We start from the raw sequence: 24,233 nt of genomic DNA, 5'->3' as shown, positions 1-24,233 counted from the left end.
TCCACCACTGACTCAGGCAGTGCATTCTATGCACCAACCATTCTCTGAGTAAAAAACCTTTCTCTAATATCCCCCTTGAACTTCCCACCCCTTACCTTAAAGCCATGTCCTCTTGTGTTGAGCAGTGATGCCCTGGGGAAGAGGCGCTGGCTATCCGCTCGCTCTATTCCTCTTATTATCTTGTACACCTCTATCGTGTCTCCTCTCAACATCCTTCTCTCCGAAGAGTAAAGCCCTAGCTCCCTTAATCTCTGATCATAATGCATACTCTCTAAACCAGGCAGCATCCTGGTAAATCTCCTTTGTACCCTTTCCAATGCTTCCACATCCTTCCTATAGTGAGGCAACCAGAACTGGACACAGTACTCCAAGTGTGGCCAAACCAGAGTTTTATAGAGCTGCATCATTATATCGTGACTCTTAAACTCTATCCCTCGACTTATGAAAGCTAACACCCCATAAGCTTTCTTTACTACCCTATCCACCTGTGAGGCAACATTCAGGGATCTGTGGACAGGTACCCCCAGATCCCTCTGTTCCTCCACCCTACCAAGTATCCTACCATTTACTTTGTGCTCTGCCTTGGAGTTTGTCCTTCCAAAGTGTACCACCTCACACTTCTCTGGGTTGAACTCCATCTGCCACTTCTCAGCCCACTTCTGCATCCTATCAATGTCTCTCTGCAATCTTTGACAATCCTCTACACTACCTACAACACCACCAACCTTTGTGTCGTCTGCAAACTTGCCAACCCACCCTTCTACTCCCACATCCAGGTCGTTAATAAAAATCACGAAAAGTAGAGGTCCCAGAACAGATCCTTGTGGGACACCACTAGTCACAATCCTCCAATCTGAATATACTCCCTCCACCACGACCCTCTGCCTTCTGCAGGCAAGCCAATTCTGAATCCACCTGGCTAAACTTCCCTGGATCCCATGCCTTCTGACTTTCTAAATAAGCCTACCGTGTGGAACCTTGTCAAATGCCTTACTAAAATCCATATAGATCACATCCACTGCACTACCCTCATCTATGTGCCTGGTCACCTCCTCAAAGAACTCTATCAGGCTTGTTAGACACGATCTGCCCTTCACAAAGCCATGGTCCCTGATCAGACCATGATTCTCTAAATGCCCGGAGATCCTATCTCTAAGAATCTTTTGCAACAGCTTTCCCACCACAGACATCAGGCTCACTGGTCTATAATTACCCAGACTATCCCTACTACCTTTTTTGAACAAGGGGACAACATTCGCCTCCCATCAATCTTCCGGTACCATTCCCATGGACAACGAGGACATAACGATCCTAGCCAGGGGTTCACCAATCTCTTCCCTCACCTCGTGGAGCAGCCTGGAGAATATTCCGTCAGGCCCCAGAGACTTATCCGTCCTAATGTATTTTAGCAACTCCAACACCTCCTCTCCCTTAATATCAACATGCTCCAGAACATCAACCTCACTCATATTGTCCTCACCATCATCAAGTTCCCTCTCATTGGTGAATACCGAAGAGAAGTATTCATTGAGGACCTCGCTCACTTCCACAGCCTCCAGGCACATCTTCCCACCTTTATCTCGAATCGGTCCTACCTTCACTCCTGTCATCAGTTTTTTCTTCACATAATTGAAGAATACCTTGGAGTTTTCCTTTACCCTACTCACCAAGGCCTTCTCATGCCCCCTTCTTGCTCTTCTCAGCCCCTTCTTAAGCTCCTTTCTTGCTACCCTATATTCCACAATAGACCCATCTGATCCTTGCTTCCTAAACCTTATGTATGCTGCCTTCTTCCACCTCACTTGTCACCCATGGTTCCTTCACCCTACCATTCTTTATCTTCCTCACCGGGGCAAATTTATCCCTAACATCCTGCAAGAGATCTCTAAACACCGACCACATGTCCATAGTACATTTCCCTGCAAAAACATCATCCCAATTCACACCTGCAAGTTCTAGCCTTATAGCCTCATAATTTGCCCTTCCCCAATTAAAAAATTTCCTGTCCTCTCTGATTCTATCCTTTTCCATGATAATGCTGAAGGCCAGGGAGCAGTGGTCACTGCCCCCCAGATGCTCACCCACTGAGAGATCTGTGACCTGACCCAGTTCATTACCTAGTACTAGATCTAGTATGGCATTCCCCCTAGTCGGCCTATCCACATACTGTGACAGGAATCCGTCCTGGACACACTTAACAAACTCTGCCCCATCTAAACCCTTGGAACTAATCAGGTGCCGATCAATATTAGGGAAGTTAAAGTCACCCATGATAACGACCCTGTTATTTTTGCACCTTTCCAAAATCTGCCTCCCAATCATACAGCATGTCAGCAGGCCACCTGCACTGACCAGTGGGCACAGCATTAGGTCCGTAACCTTCTATGGTATTGGGGCAAGGGGATTGCTGTATGGGTGCTGAAAGTGGGCAATGGTAGATGCCGGAATTCTTGAGCAAAAGACACACAATGCTGAAGGAACTCAGTCGGACGGCATTTGTGAAGGGAAATAAATAGTTAAGATTTCGGACCAAGACTCTTCGTCAGGACCGGAAACAAAGGAGGCAGAAGACAGAATAAGGAGGTGGGGGGAAGGGGAGGAGGACAGGCTGGCAGGCTTGTGAGACCAGGTAAGGAGAGAGGTGTGTGAATGGAGGAGTAGGGATATGAGAAGCTGGGAGGGGATAAGTGGAAGAAGTAAAGGACTGAAAAGGAAGGAATCTGATGGGAGAGGAGACTGGACCAGAGAAGAAACGGGAGGAATTAGGAAACCAGAGAGAGGCGGTGGACAGGTCATAAGGGTGGGGGGAGGAGAAGAGAAGGGATGGAAGGGCCACCAGAATGGGGGAGGGAGATGTTTTGGGAGGGGGGGGGGAATGGAGGGGAATAGTTACCAGAAGTTGGAGAAATTGAGGCTCATACTATCAGGTTGGGTCAATGAATTTGCTATTGTCTAATTGAAGTTCCATGTACTCCCAACCAGGGTGACATTCCTGTAGGACTGTGCTTGAGTTTCAACAGTGCTGAGGCTCTGGAGAAGGGGTTCTCAATCTGGGGTTCATGGACCTCTTAAACATAGAAACATAGAAAACCTACAGCACAATACAGGCCCTTCAGCCCTCAAAGTTGTGCCGAGCATGTCCCTACCTTAGAAATTACTAGGCTTACCCATAGCCCTCTATTTTTCTAAGCTCAATGTACCTATCCAAAAGTCTCTTAAAAGACCCTATCGTATCCGCCTCCACCACCACTGCTGGCAGCCCATTCCACGCACTCACCACTCTCTGAGTAAAAAAACTTACCCATGACATCTCCCCTGTACCTATTCCCCAGCACCTTAAACCTGTGTCCTCTTGTGGCAACCATTTCAGCCCTGGGAAAAAGCCTCTGACTATCCACACGATCAATGCCTCTGATTATCTTATACACCTCTATCAGGTCACCTGTCATCCTCCGTCACTCCAAGGAGAAAAGGCTGAGTTCACCTAACCTGCTTTCATAAGACATGCCTCTTCATTGCAGGCAACATCCTTGTAAATCTCCTCTGCACCCTTTCTATGGCTTCCACATCCTTCCTGTAGGGAGGCGACCAGAACTAAGCACAGTACTCCAAGTAGGGTCTGACCAGGGTCCTATATAGCTGCAACATTACCTCTCAGCTCCTAAATTCAATTCCACGATTAATGAAAGCCAATACACTGTATGCCTTCGTCAACCTGCACAGCTGCTTTGAGCGTCCTATGGACTCGGACCGCAAAATCCCTCTGATCCTCCACACTGCCAAGAGTCTTACCATTAATACCATATCCTGCTATCATATTTGACCTACCAAAATGAACCACTTCACACTTATCTGGGTTGAACTCCATACGTCACTTCTCAGCCCAGTTTTGCATCCTATCAATCTCCCACTGTAACCTCCTGACAGCCCTCCACACTATCCGCAACACCTCCAACTTCCTCATCCAGGTCATTTATAAAAATCACGAAGAGTAATGGTCCCAGAACAGATCCCTGAGGCACACCACCTGTCACCGACCTCCATGCAGTATATGACCTGTCTACAACCACTCTTTGCCTTCTGTGGGCAAGCCATTTCTGGATCCACAAAGCAATGTCCCCTTGGATCCCATGCCTCCTTACTTTCTCAATAAGCCTTGCATGGGATACCTTATCAAATACCTTGCTGAAATCCATATGTACTACATCTACAACTCTACCTTCATCAATGTGCTTAGTCACATCCTCAAAAAATTCAATCAAGCTCATAAGGCACGACCTGCCCTTGACAAAGCCATGCTGACTATTCCTAATCATATTATACCTCTCCAAATGTTCATAAATCTTGTCTCTCAGGATCTCCTCCATCAACCTACCAACCACTGGAGTAAGACTCACTGGTTTATAATTTCCTGGGCTATCTCTACTCCCTTTCTTGAATAAGGGAACAACATCTACAACCCTCCAATCCTCCGGAACCTCACCCGTCCCCATTGATGATTCAAAGATCATCGCCAGAGGCTCAGCAATCTCCTCCCTCGCCTGCCACAGTAGCCTGGGGTACACCTCATCCAGTCCCAGTGACTTATCCAACTTGATGCTTTCCAAAAGCTCCAGCACATCCTCTTTCTTAATATCTACATGCTCAAGCTTTTCAGTCTGCTGCAAGTCAACACTGCAATCACCAAGATCCTTTTCCATAGTGAATACTGAAGTAAAGTATTCATTAAGTACCTCTGCTATCTTCTCCGGTTCCATACGCACTTTCCCACTGGTACACTTGATAGGTCCTATTGTTTCGCATCTTACCCTCTTGCTCTTCACATACTTGTAGAATGCCTTGGGATTTTCCTTAACCCTGCCCGCCAAAGCGTCTCATGGCCCCTTCAACTCTCCTAATCACCTTTTTAAGCTCCTTCCTGTTAGCCTTATACAGGTATCCCCTGCTTTATGAAAGCTCGCTTTATGCCACTTCGCTTTTACGAAAGACCTACATCAGTACCTGTTTTCGCTAACCGAAAGAAATCCGAAGAGGATTTTCGCTTTTACAAAAAACGGCGAAAAGCGAAAACAGCGTTCAGCGTTTGTTTTACAGCAAGCTGTTACACAGGCAGCGCGCACCCCGAGCAGCGAGAGTGGTGCCGTCAAGCTCCTTCCCCAGGAACTACACTCAGCTTCTCAGCATCAAGCCGCCATACTTTGAACTGCGTGAGAGTTTCACTATGATTCACAGTGCTGCAATGATTGCAGAAAAGTATGACTTTAATTTTGAAAGGACTTCGTAGGTTTAGGGCAGGTTTGCAGGATGTTTTGAGTGCTTACAAAGAATTGTATGATAGAAAAATGCATGAACCTTCCAGTGTGCTCGCTGTCTTCCCAATTCTGGTAAGTGAAACTACACTGTCCATACATTATTTCTACTTTATATAGGCTGTGTATTTATCATATCATTCCTGCTTTTACTATATGTTAGTGTTATTTTAGGTTTTATGTGTTATTTGGTATGATTTGGTAGGTTATTTTTCGGGTCTGGGAACGCTCAAAAATTTTTCCCATATAAATTAATGGTAATTGTTTCTTCACTTTACGCCATTTCGGCTTATGAAAGGTTTCATAGGAACGCTCTACTTTCAGATAGTGGGGGAAACCAGTAATCTTCTAGATCTCTAACGTTACCTAGCTCTCTGAACCTTTTGTAAGCTTTTCTTTCCTTCTTGACTAGATTTATTACAGCCTTTGTACACCACAGTTCCTGTACCCTACCATAACTTCCCTGTCTCATTGGAACGTACCTATGCAGAACTCCACATAAATATTCCCTGAACATTCACCACAATTCTTCTGTACTTTTCTCTGAGAACATCTGTTCCCAATTTAAGCTTCCAATTTCCTGCCTGATAGCCTCATAATTCCTCTTACTCCAATTAAACACTTTTGCTCGATGATATTAGTCCATGGCATAACAGAGGTTGGGAACCCTTGCTGTAGAGTCTAGGAAGGCTCCCTGGGCACTTCCTGCGTCTCGTGGGCCCTGAGTTACATTTCTATGGGTCTGGGACAAGGCTATAGTGTAACAGGGGCTGAGAATTTTTTCTCAGTCTAGTGTTTTGATTTATAAGGTCTGGGGTACAGACTAGGATACTAAATTAGTGCAGTGTATGGTGAATAGTTTTATAGGTCAGCACATTTAGGAGCCATTGAGAGAACAAGTTATTTAAGAGCTCGCAGTGGGAAAGAGTTAATGGGTAATCTGGTACATGAGGAGCCCTTAGGAAACAATGGTCATGATATTGCAGAATGTTACATTAAAATTGAAAGTGATTTTTGTTCAGTTTGGAACCAGGGGCTGGGATCTGAATAAAACTACAAACACACCGAGCACAAACTTGCCGTGGTAGATCAGGAAGCTTGTTCAAAAGGGCATGACAGACAGCCAGAAACTGCTAATATTTATAGAATTAATAGTTTACAAGGAGTTTGCATCCCTATTTTTAAAGACGTAAAGAAGGCAGGAAGAGCAGAACAGCTGTGATTACAAGGAGAAGTTAAAGATAGCATCGGATCAAAGGAAACGCCTTGTAACATTGCCATAAAACGTAGTAACCTGGGAACTGAGAGGATTATAGCACTGAGCAGAGGACAGGGCATTGATAAGGAGAGGGGTAGTTGAGTATAAGACAGGTCCGTCAGCAACATAAAAACAGCTAGTGAACGCTTTTATAGATAAGTGGGAAAAAAAAGATTAACTAAAGTTGAGTGTTAATGTTTTCAGATGGAGAAGGAAGAAATTATATTGAGAAGTAAGGGAATGGAAGAAAATGTTGAGAGAAAACATCATGGAAATAGAGGACTGCAGATCCAGAGAGAAGCACAAAGTAATTGGCATTATTTTTAAAAACAGAGGATTGGTCCCAGATGAATTAATGAGACTGCTGGACAAAAAATGCGTCCTCAAGTATGGAGATGGTTGATTTCTCCCAAAATTCCAAAGCTTTTAGAATGGTTTCTGCAGGTTGGGAGATGTTTAAGTAGAGGGGGAGAAAAGCAGGGAATTAAAGGCTAATTAGTCTGACATCAGAGTAGGGAAAATGCTGGAATCTTTAAGAATCGGTAGAAGGGCAGATGGAAAATAATGATAGAATTAGGCAGAATTGACCTGTATTTGTGAAGCTCTGTCAAAATGAGTTGTAAGTAGCAGAGGAGGAATCAGTGGACATGTGGTCTGCTTGGACTTTAGGAAGGTGTTCGATAAAGTACCACACGATAAATCATTAGCCTAAATTAGAGCACATGGACTGGAGATTTGTTGACAGACAAAGCTGGGAGTTGCACAGCGGTTATCAATGGGGTCGGCAGTGATGATTCTGAGCTCAATTTGTTTACTATTTGTGTCGACGATTTGGAAGAGGTGATCGACTGTGAAGTTGCCGTGCAAGTTGATAGGGTGGTTAAGAAGGCATATGGTGTGTTGGGGGATTGAGCTCAAGAACCATGAGCCAGTGCTGCAGCTTGGTAAAACTCTGGTCAGATCACACTCGGAGTATTATCATCAGTCTCCTCATTACAAGAAGGATGTGGAAGCTTGAAAGAGGGTAGAGAGAAGTTTTTTTTTGAGGTACAGCATGGAATAGGCCCTTTCAATCCTTCGAGCCATGCCACCAGCATCCCACCAATTTAACCCTAGCCAAACCACGAGACAATTTACAATGGCCAGTTAACCTACCAACTGGTACATCTTTGGACTGTGGCAGAAAACCAGAGCACCTAGAGAAAACCCACACAGTCATGAGGAGAACGTACAAACTCCTTACAGGCAGTGTCAGGAATTGAACCTGGGTGTTCTGTACTATAAGGGGTTGTGCTAACCTCTGTGCTGCTGCTGGATTAGTGAGCAAGTCTTATGAGGAAAGGTTGAGCAAGCCAAGACTTTCCTCTTTGGAGCAAAGGAGGATGAAAAGTGACTTGATATAGTTGTATAAGGTTATGAGAGGCATGGAGGATAGCCAGTGTCTTTTTCCCAGGGTGGCAATGGCTAGTAGCCCAGGATCTCAGCTGAAGATGAATGGAGGAAGGCTTAGGGAAGATAATAGAGGGTTTTTTACATATTGCAAACTGTGTAACACATTGCAGGGCCATGGTTGAGGCTGAAACATTAAGGACACTTTAGGGGCATGGATGTAAGAAAAATGGAGAGTTATGGACTGTGTAGGAGACAGGGGTTAGATGGATCTTGGAGTAGTTTAAAAAGGATAGCACACATTATGGGCTGAAGGGCTCATTCACTGCTGTATTGCTGTATGTGTATATCCAAGTTTGTGGGTGGTACAAAGCCTGGTTGGCAGTGTGGGCTGCAAAGGGGCTTCAGGTGGGTATAGGCAGGTGAAGTGAATGAGTGAAGATGTGGTAGATGGAATATCAATGGAGAAATTTAAAGATTAGCTTTATTTGTTATACATACAATTAAACGTACAGTGAAATGCATCACTTGTGTCAATCCAGTCAGTGAGGATTATGCGGAGCAGCCGGAAAGTGTTGCCATTGCTCTGATGCCAACAGAACATGCCCACAACTCACTGACCATAACTCTGCGTCTTTGGAGTGTGGAAGGAAACTCTCACAGTCACGGGGAGAACATATAAACTCCTTACAGACCGTTCTGGAAATCGAACCCCTATCGTTGATAGCTGCCGCTATAAAGCGATGCACTAACCACTATCCTACCATGCCGCTCTGACATCAGGGCACATTTATTTTAGTCGGAAGAATGGTGGAATGTGTTTAAATGGCGTGGGGGTGTTTGAAAGGTGCCAGATGTCAACAGGCAAGCAGTGTATTGTCTTTTACTGCAAGAGGATTTGGGTACGGAGAAGAAACATCTTGCTCCAACTATATGGGGACAGTATCGCCACCTACAGAAGCTTACACTTCCCATAGAACACACAGCTGAAGCTCACCATGTGGAGATGAAGCATATTAAACCTGTATTCTTCTTAGTTTGGAAGTGTAAGGTGTGATCTTATTGAAAAAACATACAAATTTCTTGCAGACATGGCATTGTAGGTATAAGGGTCATGTCTCTCCCACTGGGGCCAGGAGTCTGTCCCGGAATGGAATGAAATGTTTCGCAGAGTCAAAGTTGTAAAGCACTACCACACAGAAATGGGCCTTTTGGCCCATCTAGTCTGTGCCAGCCTGGTCTTCCGTCTAGTTTGAGTTATGAAGAGAAACTGGGTTTGTTTGAGGAGATAAGTAGAGTAGGGCATCAGTAAGACAAGGAATTGATTGTGAACTTTAGGAAGGAGAAATCAGGGGACTTTCATGACCTTCTTTGGCTCTGTTCCACCATGGGGAATTTCACTAGCCATTGACAGGAGGATATGGGAAAATGTATTGACAGATTTGTGTGACAAATGAAGGATTGCTCTGTTTTACTGACGATCTTGCAGACAGATTCTGCTCGTGATATTTTTAGGCCCTGGTGCACATTTGTACCTTCAATTGTGCTAAATGCTTTAAAGGTGTTGGCACGTGCTTGATGAAAGCCTGCAGAACAATGCAGACTTGCATCAGGCAATGTGCAACACTCGCTGAAACCCCCCCTTAAATGGATATCAGTAAATGCCATCTGCAGCAGAAATTGTCACCCTTGTTACACAAGTGATTATCTAATATGTGCACAAAATTTCAAAAACTGTAGATATTGAAAAATATTTTGACTGCCAGATAAGTTCCAAAGCTCAGGATTGTAAGAGACTACAGAGGGCTATAGACTCACCTGGCCCCATCACAGGCACAACCTTCCCCAACGTCGAGGACATCCTCAAAAGGTGAGGGCTCTGGGAGGCAGCATCCGTCATTAAAGACACTCTCCGTCCAGGACATGCCTTTTTCTCATTATTACCATCAGGGAGAAGATTCAGGAGCCTGAAGACCCACATTTCATGTTTTAGGAACAGCTTCTTTCCCTCCACCATCAGATTTCTGAATCATCCGTTAACACTACCTTGTTATTCCTTTTACTTTGCATTTTATTTATTATTTTGTAACTTGTGGCTTGCATTGTTCTCTGTTCAAAACTACTTATTTTATGACATGTGTCCATGATAATGATAAACCTGGTTCTGAAGACTTAAAACAGTAGGCCAGGCAGCATCTGTGGAGAGAGAAGCAGTTAGTGTTTTGTCAAGTTATTTTCTGGTTAATCCAGTGAGCTTTCCAGTGTTCCGGTGGTTTTCCTGAGGTGATTTTTTTTTTTGCTCTTATGAAAGCATTTTATATAGTTTTGAATTATGAATTAATTGCAAAGTCAGTTCAGAAGTGTGGATCCATAACTGGTATTTAAGATTGGCAGACACATTCCATGAGAGAGGAATGTAAAGGGAAGTGAGAAACAGGTGTGCCATGTCATTTCAGTGGGCTGCATTGACAGTGGGAGCTGATGACCGACAGAGTAATATATACAAGAGCAGTAGGTTCTGCCTGCTCCAAATGTGAAACTCTGCCATGTTTATCTGCTTCATAACCATGCACCCAAAGATTTCATGTATACATACAACTGTTTAGATCATTAAATTGGCCTTTAATTTTGCTTTAATGCGATGACTGAAGGTGCAACTTTCCAGTTTGTTTCAGTGTGAGCGAGCATGTTTCCACGTCCCAGGATTGTTCTGCATTTCTGTGGCTGAGACGCCAAAACCGAAGAACAAGAGTTGGTATGGGTGGAATTTTATGTGCAGAGGAACGTACAACAGTACAACACAGCAACAATATTATGCCGAGCTAGTTTAATTAGTAAGGAAGTGCTCGACAAAACTAATCCCAGTGCCTACACAATGTCCATATCCCTTCTTTTCCTGCACATTCATGTGCTTCTCCAAGAGCTCCAGCATATTTGCCTCCCACCACCACTACCCCAAGCAGCACATTCCAAGTACCTCCATTTCTCTGTGTATTTTAGAGGAAAAAAATAACCTCGCTCCTCAATCTCCTTTGAACTTACTCCCTCACACCTCGCACGCATGCCCGCTGGTATAAGACATTTGGAAGCAGTGAGATAAAACAGACCCTGGCATTTAACTCCAGCAGTTTACAAAGCCTGACCAAGACAAACTCACTAAATAGTCAGTATGAATTTACAAACCCTGCCAAACTCACTAAATAGTCAGTGTGAAGAAGCATTGCACAAAATAGAGTAAGCTCTTCCAAAAGACTCCAAGTGGATGAGTCATCTCTTTTTTTTCTCACTCTGGGGCCAACCAAATGTCCCACAGGGAAGTCTGGCTCTGCAAATGTCTACATGGACTTTAACAAGGTCTTACAAGAGAGTTTGTCAAGAACGTTCAGTCTCTTGGTATTCAAGACAAAATAGTAAATTGGATTGGATATTGGCTTTTCAGAAGAAGCCAGAGGGTGGTAGTATATGGTTGGAGGCCTTTGACTAGCGCAATGCCACAGGGATTGGTGCTGGGTCTGTAGTTGTTTGTCATCTATATCAATGATCTGGATGATGATGTGGTTAACTGTGTCAGCAAATTTGCAAACGACACCAAGACTGGGGCTTAGTGGACAGCGAGGAAGGTTATCAAAGCTTACAGCGGGATTTGCACCAGCTGGAAAAATGGGCTGAAAAATGGCAGATGGAATTTAAAGCAGACAGGTGTGAGATGTTCACTTTGGGAGGTCAAACCGGGATAGTACTTGTGCGGTGAGCAGTAGAGCACTGAGGAGTTCAGCAGAACAGAGGGGTCTGGGAGTACAGATCGATGGTGTTGCAAAGAAAACTTTTGGCACATTGGCCTCCATAAATCAAAGTATGGAGTACAGGAGTTAGATTGTTCTGTTGAAATTGTATAAGATATTGGCCTGATTTGGAGTATTGTATCCTATTTTGGTCAATGCCCTGCAGGAAATATCTATAAGAATAAAGGAGTGCAGAGAAAATTTACAATGATGTTGCCAGGACTGGAGGATAGGGGAAGGTTGAATAGGTTAGGATTTTATTCTCTGTAACGTAAGACGATGAGTGGAGATTTGATAGAGGGGTACTGCATTAAGTGGTATAGATAAAGTAAATGCAAGCAGGTTTTTTTCCACTGAGATTGGGTGAGACTAGAACTAGAGGATATAGGTTAAGGGTGAAAGGTGAAATGCTTAAGGGGAACATGAGGGGGAATACCTTCATTCAGAAGGCGGTGCCAGTTGCCAGCAGAAATGGTGGATACAGGTTCAATTTCAACATTTAGAAGGAATTTGAATAGGTATATAGATGAGAGGGGTACAGAAAGCTTTGGTGTAGGTGCAGGTCAATGGGACTAAGCAGAATAATAGTTCAGCATGGACTAGATGGGCCAAAGGGCCTGTTTCTGTGCTGTGGTATTCTATGACTGTAAAAATCCAGAGGTTCACGATGGCAATGCAAGTGACAACCTCATCTTCCACTGTAGGTGCCCTGCGCTTCCTCTGTCTGCTTATGTATGGCTTGTATCAGAATCAGGTTTAAAATTATGTCATGAAATTTGTCACAGCAGCAGTACAGTAGAATAAATAACAATTAAAAAACCTATAAATTTCATGTATGTAGTGCAGAAAGAGAGTCAAAACTAGTGAGGTATTGTTCATGGGTTGGTTCATTGTCTGTACAGAAATCTAATGGCAGAGGGGAAGAAGCTGTTCCTGAAACATTGAGTGTGTGTCTTCAGACCTGTGTTCCTCCTCCCTGCTGGTAGTATTAAGAAGAGGACATGTCTTGTGTGATGGGGATCGTTAATGATGCCTCTTGAGACATTGCCCTTTGAAGATGTCCTTGATGCTGAGGAGACTAGTGCCCATGACAGGGCTGGCTGAGCTTGCAACCTTGTGTAGCTTTTTCCGTTCCTGTGCAGTGGCTGCTCCATACCAGATGGTGATGAAACCAGTCGGGGTATTCTCCACGGTCCGGCTGTAGAAATTTACTAGAGTCTTTGGTGACATTCCAAATCACTTCAAGCTCCAAATGAAGTGTATTCGCTGATGTGCCTTCTTTGTAATCAATATGTTGGGCCCAAGATAGATCTTCAGAGATCTTCACACCCAGGAACTTAAAACTGCTCTCCCTGTCCATTGCTGATGCCTTGATGAGGTTTCAGTCCAAGTTGCTGGAGCTATAAGTTCTACTGGGTACACTATCGTGTTCCACTGAGGCTTGAATCATGGAATTAATTTTGGGTGGGATTACTTTGAGAGAATGCCGTCTAGTGACATGTTCAAGACCCTCAGCGAGAGAGCACATCGGCCGTACTGTGAGCCCCAGTTGTCTCATTGGTTGTGAGGTTCAGGGAGTTGTTTATCCGGAATGAAATAAGCTAGCAAAAGCTTCATTACCAAGGGGAAGATGAGTATTTGCCTCATGATTGTAAGCTGAGGGTTTTGATTCCCAGCCAACCAGCAACTCAAATCATTGTAGAACAACCGAATCCACGCACACTGACCGTGTCACGTCCACAAAACCATACAGCACTGTGCTGGTACCCAGACAAAACCCAAAACCCATCTCAAGGATTGTCCAGGTCTTTCTTCTCAGGATTTCAGAGTGTTTATTGATATGCTGCTCCAAGTTCTTCAACTGTCATAAAAGGGAAAATACTTTTCTCATTCGCCAATGAGGAAAGGTTGTCGTCAGTGTGGGACAGTGTTGTACCTCCTCACAGAAGAAACGCGAGCAGAGTCACACCCTCCCTCAGGGCTGTGCTGGGAAGAGAGGAGTCCTTCATCTATTTCCCAGGGTACATACAAAGATGGTCCAGCAGTTCTTCCTTATCCTGAACAACATTCATCCCTCTGCCAACACCTCTACACCAGGTGTAAAGGATTAACAGACCCAGTGTGAACATGGCTGAATTAGAATCAGGTTTACTATCATTGACATATGCGGTGGATTCCTGTTAACTGGGACACATCGGGACCAGTACATTTTGGCCCAATTAAGTGGCAGTCCCAATCAGTCGAAGTTTCCAGGAAATACAGTCAGACCCTGCTTAATGCTGAGGATGCATTCCTTGGAGGTTTGGAAATTAGTACTATGCGGGGTCATTATAACATTACATAAATGAGCAACACATCACAGCAGCAGTGGAGGGAAGCGAGTGGTGGTTACACTTAGAGGAGGGACCAGGCTGAGGGTCCTCCTCTAAATTTGGCTTCTTCAAGTAGGCATCGAGATTAGACTGCCTTTTCTTAAATTTCCTCTCATGAAGTAGTTCTCAGTAGCAGGAAATCATATCGAGAACACCTCGCTTTGCCTTATAGCTTTGCTCCCAGTCAGGGTCATTATCGATGAACTGGTCCATGATTTGTGTGATCATGGTGATGCTAAAGCTGAGGAATTTTGTGCTGAGGTTTCTTGCTGGTGTTTCCTCTTCTCCATCCGTGTCCTTGGATTCACCCAGGATGTGTTGCTCTGCCAATTCTCGAAGCTCTTCGTTATTAGGCTCTCACCAAGAGAATGCAGTAACTCTTCAACAACGTCATCACTAACGTCCTCTAATCCTGCTTCAGTGGTCAATTAAACAAGGTTTTGCATGACTGGTTCTAGCTGAAATCCTAGAAATTTCACATCCATGCTAATGCTTTTCCTACCCTCACTGGAAGTTGCAGGCTGTTTTCCAGACATTATGGGTTTTTAAAAAAAGTGGAATAAGTTGGTAAGGGAGCAAGAACGTTTATACAGGCGGGGGAGGCAGAGCGTGAACTAATACATGATTGGCTGTGAGTGACTCACAGCACATGTAAAGCACTCTGATTGGCGGATTGAATGTTTACTGTAATGGCGGCCTCTCAAAGTTTTAGGTGTTTAGAATGAATTTTTCTCGTTTTAAAAAATGTAATAAAGGATTGAATAGCTGCATTGTAACAAATCTGAGTGTATTTGAAAAGGTATAAAAAACACAAACTACTGTGTAATTGAGTAAACAGTTACGTATTTAAATTAAATACAGAACAAATTAGAACACTACCATTATTATTAAATATCTATAAAGCTGTATTAGTTCTTCATAGTTATTGATGGAGGAATGCATCTACGTAGCATTCTTTTGACTGTAATTAAACAAAATCAGTGCAGACACCTAGTGCAGGTAATGGACTGCCTTCATACAAAGCTGTTGCATCCTCCAAATCTTAATTTTCTTTTATTGTAATATTTAAGTTGATACCTTCAAATTCTTCGTAGTTTCTAACTTGTTGAAGTAGTGAAATTATTTCACTGTCACTCCCAGCCATTTCTGGCATCTCCAAGCCAGAACACTGTTTAAAAACTATTAGCTCGAAGCACGGTGCTGTGTCCAATGGCCATGCAAGTGCACGTGACTGACACTAGTTAGAAATTGTTCAAAACAGTCTCCTGCCCCTAATTAAGCAGCATGGTGTCCCAAATAAGTGAAGGCTATTTTCTTGTTTAGTTTTGGTTCTTTAAGAATTGTCTCAAATAAGTGGCTGCGCAACTGACTAATGGGCCAGTTAACCAGAATCCGCTGTATTGTGAAATTTGTTTTGTGGCGGCAGTACAGCAGGCATGAAAAAATAACTACAGTTCAAAAAAGAATTAAAATAATTCATGCAAAAGATGAATAGTGTTTATGTGCCAGTGGCTGAGGCTGGTCAGTGTTACTGTTCTATTGTGTTTATACAGGAGTCACACAGAATTATTGCTATTTATTTGTATCTGCATTTGCACAGTTTTCAGTTACTGTTCTATAGATTTGCCAAGTGTGCCCACAGAAAATGAATCTCAGGGTTGTATGTAGTGACACATATGTACTCTGATGATAACTTCCACTTTGAAGTGTTCCCTCCTATAAGCTGATCCTGTGACACTTTGCTAATTAATGCGAGGAATCACATCAGATTGATTATCAGTGACGTGTGTTTTGCATAAAAACTGCAAGTTACAAACAGTGGAAAAGATGAATAATGAGTGAGTTCAGATACAGTAGAGACATTTAAGAAACTCTTAGTCACATGGATGATAGAAAAACAGAGGGCTATTGAGGAGAGCAGGATCTTAGAGTAGGTTAAAAGGTCAGTACAACATCGTAGGCCGAATATTCTGTACTGTGCTGTAACATTCCAGTGGCTTTTCCTTTTTATTAAAAATCTGCAGTTTTAAAACCATTTGGCAGGCTGTTTGCATTTCCTTCTCCCTGCTCAACACATTTTTGTAGGCCTGCTGCCTAATTCGGGCCAGAGCTGAAAGATCTGTTTCCCATTCACTGTCTGGCAACAAGTGTGCATTTACACCCAGACATGGCTAAAAGCTGACTTTATCCAAAAATAACAAAGTCGCCTCACATTGTACTGAGTTAGAGCAGCATGTAGCGCAGACAGACACCAACAAGCCAGGGTCACAGCACCACTTCCTGGCACATTTCCCTTGTTAATCTGTTCAGTGATGTGCAGGACTTGAGGAATCAGACAGGCTTGGGTGGGGTGGGTGTTACACAGGGTAAGGGAGAAGAGGCAACGGAAACTAAATCCCCATGTGAGGATGGGTGGAGATCTGGGCTAAACAAATGAGGCAGCCAATTGCAAATTTAATCCTGAGGAAACTGGCCATAAATGACAAAGCACATCATGTGTACAGCTGGCAGGGAGCACGGATGAAAATTGCACCAAATTAAGTGACTTTGCTGTGCGGTTGTATTTGGGGCCTGATGGGGCTACTCTATGGAAGCCTGGCCAGTTGCCATGTAGGGATTCGCTCACTCCTTGGCATCTTTTTTTTTAAATTAAATGTTATTAAATTATTTAGAACTTTTTGAACTATGGACAGGTCCAAAACGAGATACAGCAGAGCTTGGGTGATGTGAATCCAAGGGTCTCGAAAAGAAACCTCAACTGTTTATTTACATCCATAGTCACTGCCTGACCTGCTGAGTCCTTCAGCATTTTTTGTGTGTTGGTTCGAGTCTCTCCTCGGCCCCCTTCACTCCAGGGAAAACAATCCCAACCTGTCTAATCTTTTGACACAAGCCCTCCAGTACTAGTGCCGTATTAGTGAATCTTTCATTGTGAAATTCAACTGTTTAATCGCTTCCATGGCTGCTGTATGTCCCAACTCCTAAATACTGATTCATGAGCAAGCAAATTCTGATGGACCACCTGTCCAATTGCGTTCCTAGTCAAAATACCGCTCTAAGGAACATATCTATGGTTACCCAAGGCCCCTATTGCTGGCTCTATAATCCTAGCGGCAAATTCACTAAAACTGGGTGGATAGGGAATGATGCGAATTGTTACAGTTCTTAAACCCCTTACAAAAGAAATAGCCTTTCCATTCCTAATTTCAGTCCTCTGAGGGGTTTTCATAACCAGATCCACTTGCTTGCGTCAAACAGACCTAAAATCCTTAGTTGCCTATTCAGCAGTAAGTCATATGGGTCTTGTAACAGCAGTTGTCCCTATTCAAACACCATGAAGTTTTGCAGGCACAACTACCTTAATAATTGCCCATGGTCTCATTTCATCTACCCTCTTCTGCTTAGCCAACACCAACTACGAGCGAATACACAGCCGCCCATGCCTTCTTACTCAGGGTATACAAATTATTCTTCCATTAATAGCAACTTCATGATTTCTGACCAACTTAGCAAACCTAACCCTACCTCCATCCCCTAATCTTGGTGACTGATGTTTACCATTGTCCAAGTTATTTCCAAAACCAACCTACTGACAGTACCAAATGTACTAAAGATGTGACCATACTCCATGTTTTAGGTGCACAGCAGTGAAACAGTGACTATTCTGCTTGCACACAATTGCTACTTTAGTCCAAATTTTCCTGAGCAGAGATTGGGGTGGGTAAGGCATAATCAGCATTACTATTTAGCCTGCTTGTGTGTGTTTAAGGAAACAAAAACAATGGCTAAAATTGTGGGGGACAAACATAAGTAATATTAGCAGAGTCTGACATGTGGTAGAATCATTGACTACATCTTTTTTACCTCATACTTTGTTTGTTTCTGTTTTTGCACTACTTACTTAATTTAACTATTTGATATACATATACTTGCTGTAATTCAGCTTTTTCTATATTATCATGTGTTGCAATGTACAGCCGCTGCAAAATTAACAAATTTCACAACAGACTGTGAAATTAACGAATAGCAAAAATTTGCCTTGTAACCCCAAACAGGATGGGACTAATGTACTTGGATTGTTACTAATCTTTTTAAATTTGTCACTTTGAGTGTGGGGGTGGGAGGGGGGCGAGGTTGTGAGTGGGACTGTGAAGTTTGCCAACCTTCTTGTGTATTCATTCACAGCCCTACCGAGATTTTTGCAGGGCTTTTTTGTATTATTTCAGATAAGGAGCATCTGGAATTGAAGCCATTAATTACTTGCATGCACTGAGGTAATTCTGAAAGTAGGCAGCGTGAGGTGGTTGATGGGGACTGAATTTAATTGCACGGTCTGTGGGACAGAGGATAATAAATTGCTGCTTTCTGACTACACACAAGTTGTTGGCCTCCCCTTCAGCCTGCCTGACTGTAGTAAGCTTCCCTTTCCTTGTCAGAGAGGGAGCTGTGAGTGTGATGGATAGACTAGCAATGGCTATGTTTTTCCCCTCCGGGGATTACCCATGTGAAGTGGAGTCAAAAGTTTTCCTCTCTGGCAAGGGGCAGGGGGCCAAATGATCAGCCCCTGCAGGCTGGATCAGCCAAGCCAGAGGTTGTCTGATTCGATGCCTGCCCTTGAGAAACATGAGTGCAGTCGGTAGGGGGAGCCCTGGGTGAAGAAACAGAGGCTGTGTGCAAACGTACCAGCGGTCCAACTCTGAACTCTCCCGTCATCCAGTCACACTGACAAATTACACCCTAGCATCCTTGGTAATTTTGTCCTCCTCCTTGCATTTTTAAATTTCATTTCTGAAATGCTAATTACTATTCTATGCCCTTCCCTTCTCCCCCCCCCCCACCTGTTCCTAGAAGGAGCTAAGTCGGGCACCCTTCCCCTATGTCTGATTTATGTACTCCGTCCAAAACAAATGCTGTTCATCCCCGCAAACATTGCAGCCACGTGCAGGGTTACTGAGTGCACTCACAAAGGAAAGACAGCTGATCTACCGGGTCCCGCCGTTCCGGCCTACCCGGCCCCGCTGTTTCTCGACAGGCAGAGCAGCTGATGCAAAGTCCGTGTGGAAAAAGCAGGAGCAAAGCTTCAGATGCTAGAACACATACCTGTCCTCACCAGGGGGAAAGGGTGAACTGCTCCCAAGTTCCCAGGTGTCAACATCTCAAAGGATCTATCCTAGGCCCAGCATATTGATGCAATCATGAAGAAGGCACACCAGTGGCTATACTTAGTTAGGAGTTTTGGAGATTTGATATGTCACTAAAGACTCTTAAAAATTTCTGCAGATAGATACCATGGAGAGCCATCTTGAATCACTGCCTGATGTGGAGGTTCCAATGCACAAGATCACAAGAGACTGGTGAGTGTTGTAGACTTAGCCAGCTCCATCACGCAAGCCTCCCTACTATCGAGGCATTTTCAAAAGGTGGTGACTCAAAAAGGCAGCATCCATCTCTAATGATTCTTGCTATCTGGGACATGCCCTCATCTCATTCCTACAATCAGGGAGGAGGTACAGGAGCCTGAAGACCTAAAGTTGAACACCTTTTTTCCCCTTCATCAGATTTCCGAACAGTCCAAGAATACTGATTTGTTATTTCTTTATTTGCACTACTTGTTTTGTAGTTCTCTCCACACCGTATCGCTGTCACTACACGACGAGGTTCATGGCATACAAGTCAGATAATGAATCTTGTTCTGAGCACAAAATGCTAGAGAAATTTAGCAGGTCAGATAGCATCAGTGCAGAGTTCCAGGCTAATGATCTTCAGAACTGGAAAAGGTTAAACTGAAACCCTTCTAAGTGGTGGAGAAGGGGGCAAGAGGGAGATAACAGTGTTGATGTCTGTGATAGTCTGAGAGAGGCTGACTGGCACGGTGGAGGTGTTAAAGGTTGTATCATTAATAACCCTCAATCAGCCAAGGCTGTTACTTGAGTCTGTGGTTCTGCATGAAAGCCGCGCTCTTGGAATCTAAACAATCCAGTCTGCTAATCAACACACACAAGATGCTGGAAGAACTCAGCAGGTCAGGCAGCATCTATGGAGATGAATGAACAGTCGACGTTTAGGGCCAAGACCATTCAGGTGCAGTTACTCTCGGATGGGATTTGAGATGGAGCCTCAAATCATTTAAACCTAAAAGATCTCAAAAGGCAAGTATGGCAGCTCTTCAGGACACCTGGGTCAAACTTTACCAATTGTAGAAAGGTCCCCAGGTCATTCTGCCCTGTCAGTCCAGGGGTTTGGCAGGCATTATTGATCACGTTTCCCACATTACAACAGGAAACTTCAAAATTTCAAAGAACCTGGTTGGTTTGAAGTGGCACTAACGGAGTGGTTAAATTACTGGGCTAGCAATCTGGAAAACAACCAATCGAGAGATCTAAGATAAAATTTCAAAAGTCAAGGTAAATGTATTATCCACGTACGTACTGTATATGTCACCTTATACAACACTGAGTTTTATTTTCTGCAGGCATTCACAGTACCACAAAGAAATGCAATGCAATTAATGGAAAAGCTACACACACACACACACACACACACACACACACACACACAATGACTAACAAACATTCACTGTGCAAAAGAAAATCATCATGGCAGCTATGGAATATGCATGATTTAAAAACGACTAGCCTCTACTGGTGACTGAAACTAATGTACAATAGTTATTATTGTCACGTGTACTGGAGTACATTGAAAAACTGTTCTGCAACCAGATCATTTCACCATATCAGGTCATCAAGATAAAACAATTACAGAATGCAAAATATACAGTGGAACAGTTACAGAGAGTGCAGGCAGATAATAAGGGTGCAAGATCGCAACAAGGTAGATTGTGAAGACGAAGGTCTGTTTGGTAGTCTTGTAATGGCGGGATAGAAGCTGTTCTTGAGTCTGGTGGTACGTGTTTTCAGGCTTTCATATCGCCTGCTTGACGGTAGGAGGGGGAGGGGAGAGATTAGAGAATGTCTTCGGTGGGGTGGGGTCTTTGATTATGTCTGCTTGATTAGAGCAGTGAGAAGTGTAGGGGAGGCTGTCATAAACTGCTTCTGGTTCACAGATGTTCTTCAGTGGAGGTGATTTCCTACCCTTGCTCTGCCGGCCTGTTCCTTAGCCCTGCTGTAGTGTGCCAGACTTTTAGCTGCCCTCTCTTGTAACCTACTTGCTGTTTTACTGGAGGGATTTCAAAAATCTAATTCTGTACCTCAGTATTTTACCTCAATATCTTAAATTATTTAATTTCTACTAGCAAAGTCAAGTCAGGTGACAAGAAGTCAGGTGACCATGTGTTAGAAACATGGGTTATGACCTTGTGCAGGTGGATCCTGGACTTCCTGTCGGACACCCTCACCTCTGCCCCTCTGATCCTCAACACAGGGCTCCTGGAGGGCTGTGTCCTGAGCCCCTCCTCTACTCCCTATACACTCATGACTCTGTTGCCACGCACAGCTCCAATCTGCTGATCAAGTTTGCAGCTGGCACGACACTGATATTTCCAAGAATGATGAAGCAGCCTACGGAGGAAAAGTCAATGCTCTGACACAGTGGTGCCAAGGAAACAACCTCTCCTTCAGTGTCAAAGAACCCTCTGTGTCAGTAGAACAGAGGGATCTAGGAATAATGGTGCATAGTTCCCTGAAGGTGGAATCTCATGTGGATAGGGTGGTGATGAAAGCTTTTGGTATGCTGGCCTTTATAAATCAGAGCATTGAGTATAGGAGTTGGGATGTAATGTTGAAATTGTACAAGGCATTGGTGAGGCCAGATTTGGAGTATTGTGTACAGTTTTGGTCACCAAATTATAGGAAAGATGTCAACAAAATAGAGAGAGTACAGAAAAGGTTTACTAAAATGTTACCTGGGTTTCATCACCTAAGTTACAGAGAAATGTTGAACAAGTTGGGTCTTTATTTGGAATGTGGAAGGTTGAGGGGGGACTTGATAGAGGTATTTAAAATTATGAGAGGGATAGACAGAGTTGATGTGGATAGGCTTTTTCCATTGAGAGTGGGGGAGATTCAAACAAGAGGACATGAGTTGAGAGTTAAAGGGCAAAAGTTTTAGGGGTAACATGAGGGGGAACTTCTTTACTCAGAGAGTGGTAGCTGTGTGGAATGAGCTTCCAGCAGAAGTGGTTGAGGCAGGTTCGATGTTGTCGTTTAAAGTTAAATTGGACAGCTGTATGAACAGGAAAGGAATGGAGGGTTATGGGCTGAGTGCAGGTCAGTGGGACTAGGTGAGAGTAAGAGTTCGGCACGGACTAGGAGGGCCGAGATGGCCTATTTCCATGCTGTAATTGGTCATATGGTTATATAGTCAAAAAAAATGAAGGAGTTGATTGTGGATTACAGGAGGAACAGAGACAGGCTAGCCCCTATTGACATTAATGGGACTGTAGTTGAGAGGGTGAATAGTTTAAAGTTCCTCAGTATACACATTCCTGAAGATCTCACCTGGACTGTACATACTGGCTGTGTGGTGAAGAAAGCACAACAGTGCCTCTTTCAGCTCAGACCACTGAAGAAGTTCGGCATGAGTCCTCAAATCCTCAGGACTTTCTACAGGGGCACCATTGAGAGCACCCCGACTGGTATGGGAACTGTACTAACCTCAGTTGCAGAGAGTGGTGCAGACAGCCCAGCGCATCTGTGGATGTAAACTTCCCTCTATTCAAAATATTTACAGCTAGTAAGTGCTTAAAAAGGGCCTGGAGGATCATCAGAAACTCCAACCACCCCAGCCACAAACTGTTTCAGCTGCTACTGTCTGACAAATGGTACCCCAGCATTAAAGTCAGGAACAGGCTCGGGACAGCTTGTTTCACCAGGCCATCAGATTGATCAATACACATTCATCTGATTGCGTATCTGACTGTACATACATGTATACAGAACAGTTATGTATACAATCTTAGATTTTGGGCAATTAACTCCCATATTTCACCACTTCATTTCTTACACATAGCGATGGAGACACAACATAAAGATTTTTACTCCCTCATGTTACAAGATGGATGTAAGAAATAAAAAAAAATTCTAATTCTTAATTGTACCAAAGGAAAAGAGGCTGGAGTTGTTTAGCACTTTAGTGCAAAGAAGTTTATTAGGTGTGTCAAAAATTGGTGAAGATTGGGGGGGGGGTGCCAATATTTATAAAAAGCTATCCACAAGAAAACATTGTAATAGCTCAATATTTATTCTTGTCCAGTGTGAACTCCTGGCAGCCCCAACTCTCTCCCTCATTCTGAGGGTGATAAGTTCCTTTAGGCACTAGGACATACAAATTTTAATTACCAACAAAGTTAACTTAAGACTACACATAAATTTACATGTGTAGGTTTAATGCAGATACAATGTAAAGTTATTACACATTTACATATCCCCATTACTAAAGAAATGGAATATTCTGCCATGTATGGCAGTAAAGGCACCAAGAGTAAACCCAAGGTTTAGGACCCAGCAAACGCCATGGAACCGCCTGGAGTCAATGGCACGAAGCACAATCCCACACTTACAGTTAAGTATAATTATTTTTAAAAATTAAACTAAACTTTGGTGTCAGAACCAATTGCAAGCCAGTTTTCCTGCCCTTCCTGCACAACTTAAAACCTTGGCCTCAAAATATTTAGCAGTCTAGTAAAACATTGTTTAAAATGTATTAAGATGGGTACATGGGTAGGGAGCACTTAAAGAAGGGGTTCCCAACCTTTTCTATGCCATGGATCAGTACCATTAAGCAAGGGCTCCATGGACCCCAGGATAGGAGCCCCTGGTTTATAGGGATATGGGCCAAACATAGGTGAGTGATACCATTTCAGGTAGGCAACTTGGCCAGTTGATCTGAAGGGCCTGTTTCTGTGCTATATTAATCTAACTTTGGCTCTCAAGCACCTTCATGATGGGTTAGATTATTGATTGAACGTGCCTCCAGGAACCCCTCAGAAAACTGAAGAGATTTAAAGATGGAAACAACAGGAATTCTGCAGATGCTGGAAATTCAAGCAACACACATTAAAGTTGCTGGTGAACGCAGCAGGCCAGGCAGTATCTGTAGGAAGAGGTGCAGTCGACGTTTCAGGCCAAGACCCTTCGTCAGGACTAACTGAAGGAAGAGTGAGTAA

General features: G+C 43.6%; 1 protein-coding gene and 1 long non-coding RNA gene across 7 annotated transcripts in view; one reads left to right on the top strand and one right to left on the bottom strand.

Moving 5' to 3' along the window:
* prickle1b (prickle homolog 1b) overlaps positions 1 to 24,233 on the top strand; it is a 183,937-nt gene that overhangs the window by 13,825 nt on the left and 145,879 nt on the right. Inside the window, exons 1-2 of one of the 6 annotated variants that reach the window (XM_072268112.1) lie at positions 19,403 to 19,464; positions 24,044 to 24,225. The exons of 3 other annotated variants lie outside the window; for them this stretch is intronic. Coding sequence is in view for 1 of the 3 variants with exons in the window: in XM_072268110.1 (XP_072124211.1) it covers positions 19,428 to 19,464 (37 nt within the window). In the remaining 2 variants the exon portion in view is untranslated. Of the gene's footprint in view, positions 1 to 19,390; positions 19,465 to 24,043; positions 24,226 to 24,233 lie in introns of those variants that run through there. 2 more of the 6 variants (XM_072268110.1, XM_072268121.1) reach the window with 2 other exon arrangements.
* The window catches only part of LOC140202785 (uncharacterized), a 36,897-nt gene that overhangs the window by 3,776 nt on the left and 8,888 nt on the right, over positions 1 to 24,233 (bottom strand). Inside the window, exon 2 of the long non-coding RNA XR_011887189.1 lies at positions 9,775 to 10,152. This is a non-coding gene — a long non-coding RNA (uncharacterized lncRNA). The remainder of the gene's footprint in view (positions 1 to 9,774; positions 10,153 to 24,233) is intronic.

Source organism: Mobula birostris, chromosome 9 (assembly GCF_030028105.1).
Source record: "Mobula birostris isolate sMobBir1 chromosome 9, sMobBir1.hap1, whole genome shotgun sequence".
NCBI classification, from domain to species: Eukaryota; Metazoa; Chordata; class Chondrichthyes; order Myliobatiformes; family Myliobatidae; genus Mobula; species Mobula birostris.
Note: the sequence above shows the minus strand (reverse complement) of the source record. Positions and strands in the feature narration are given on the sequence as shown.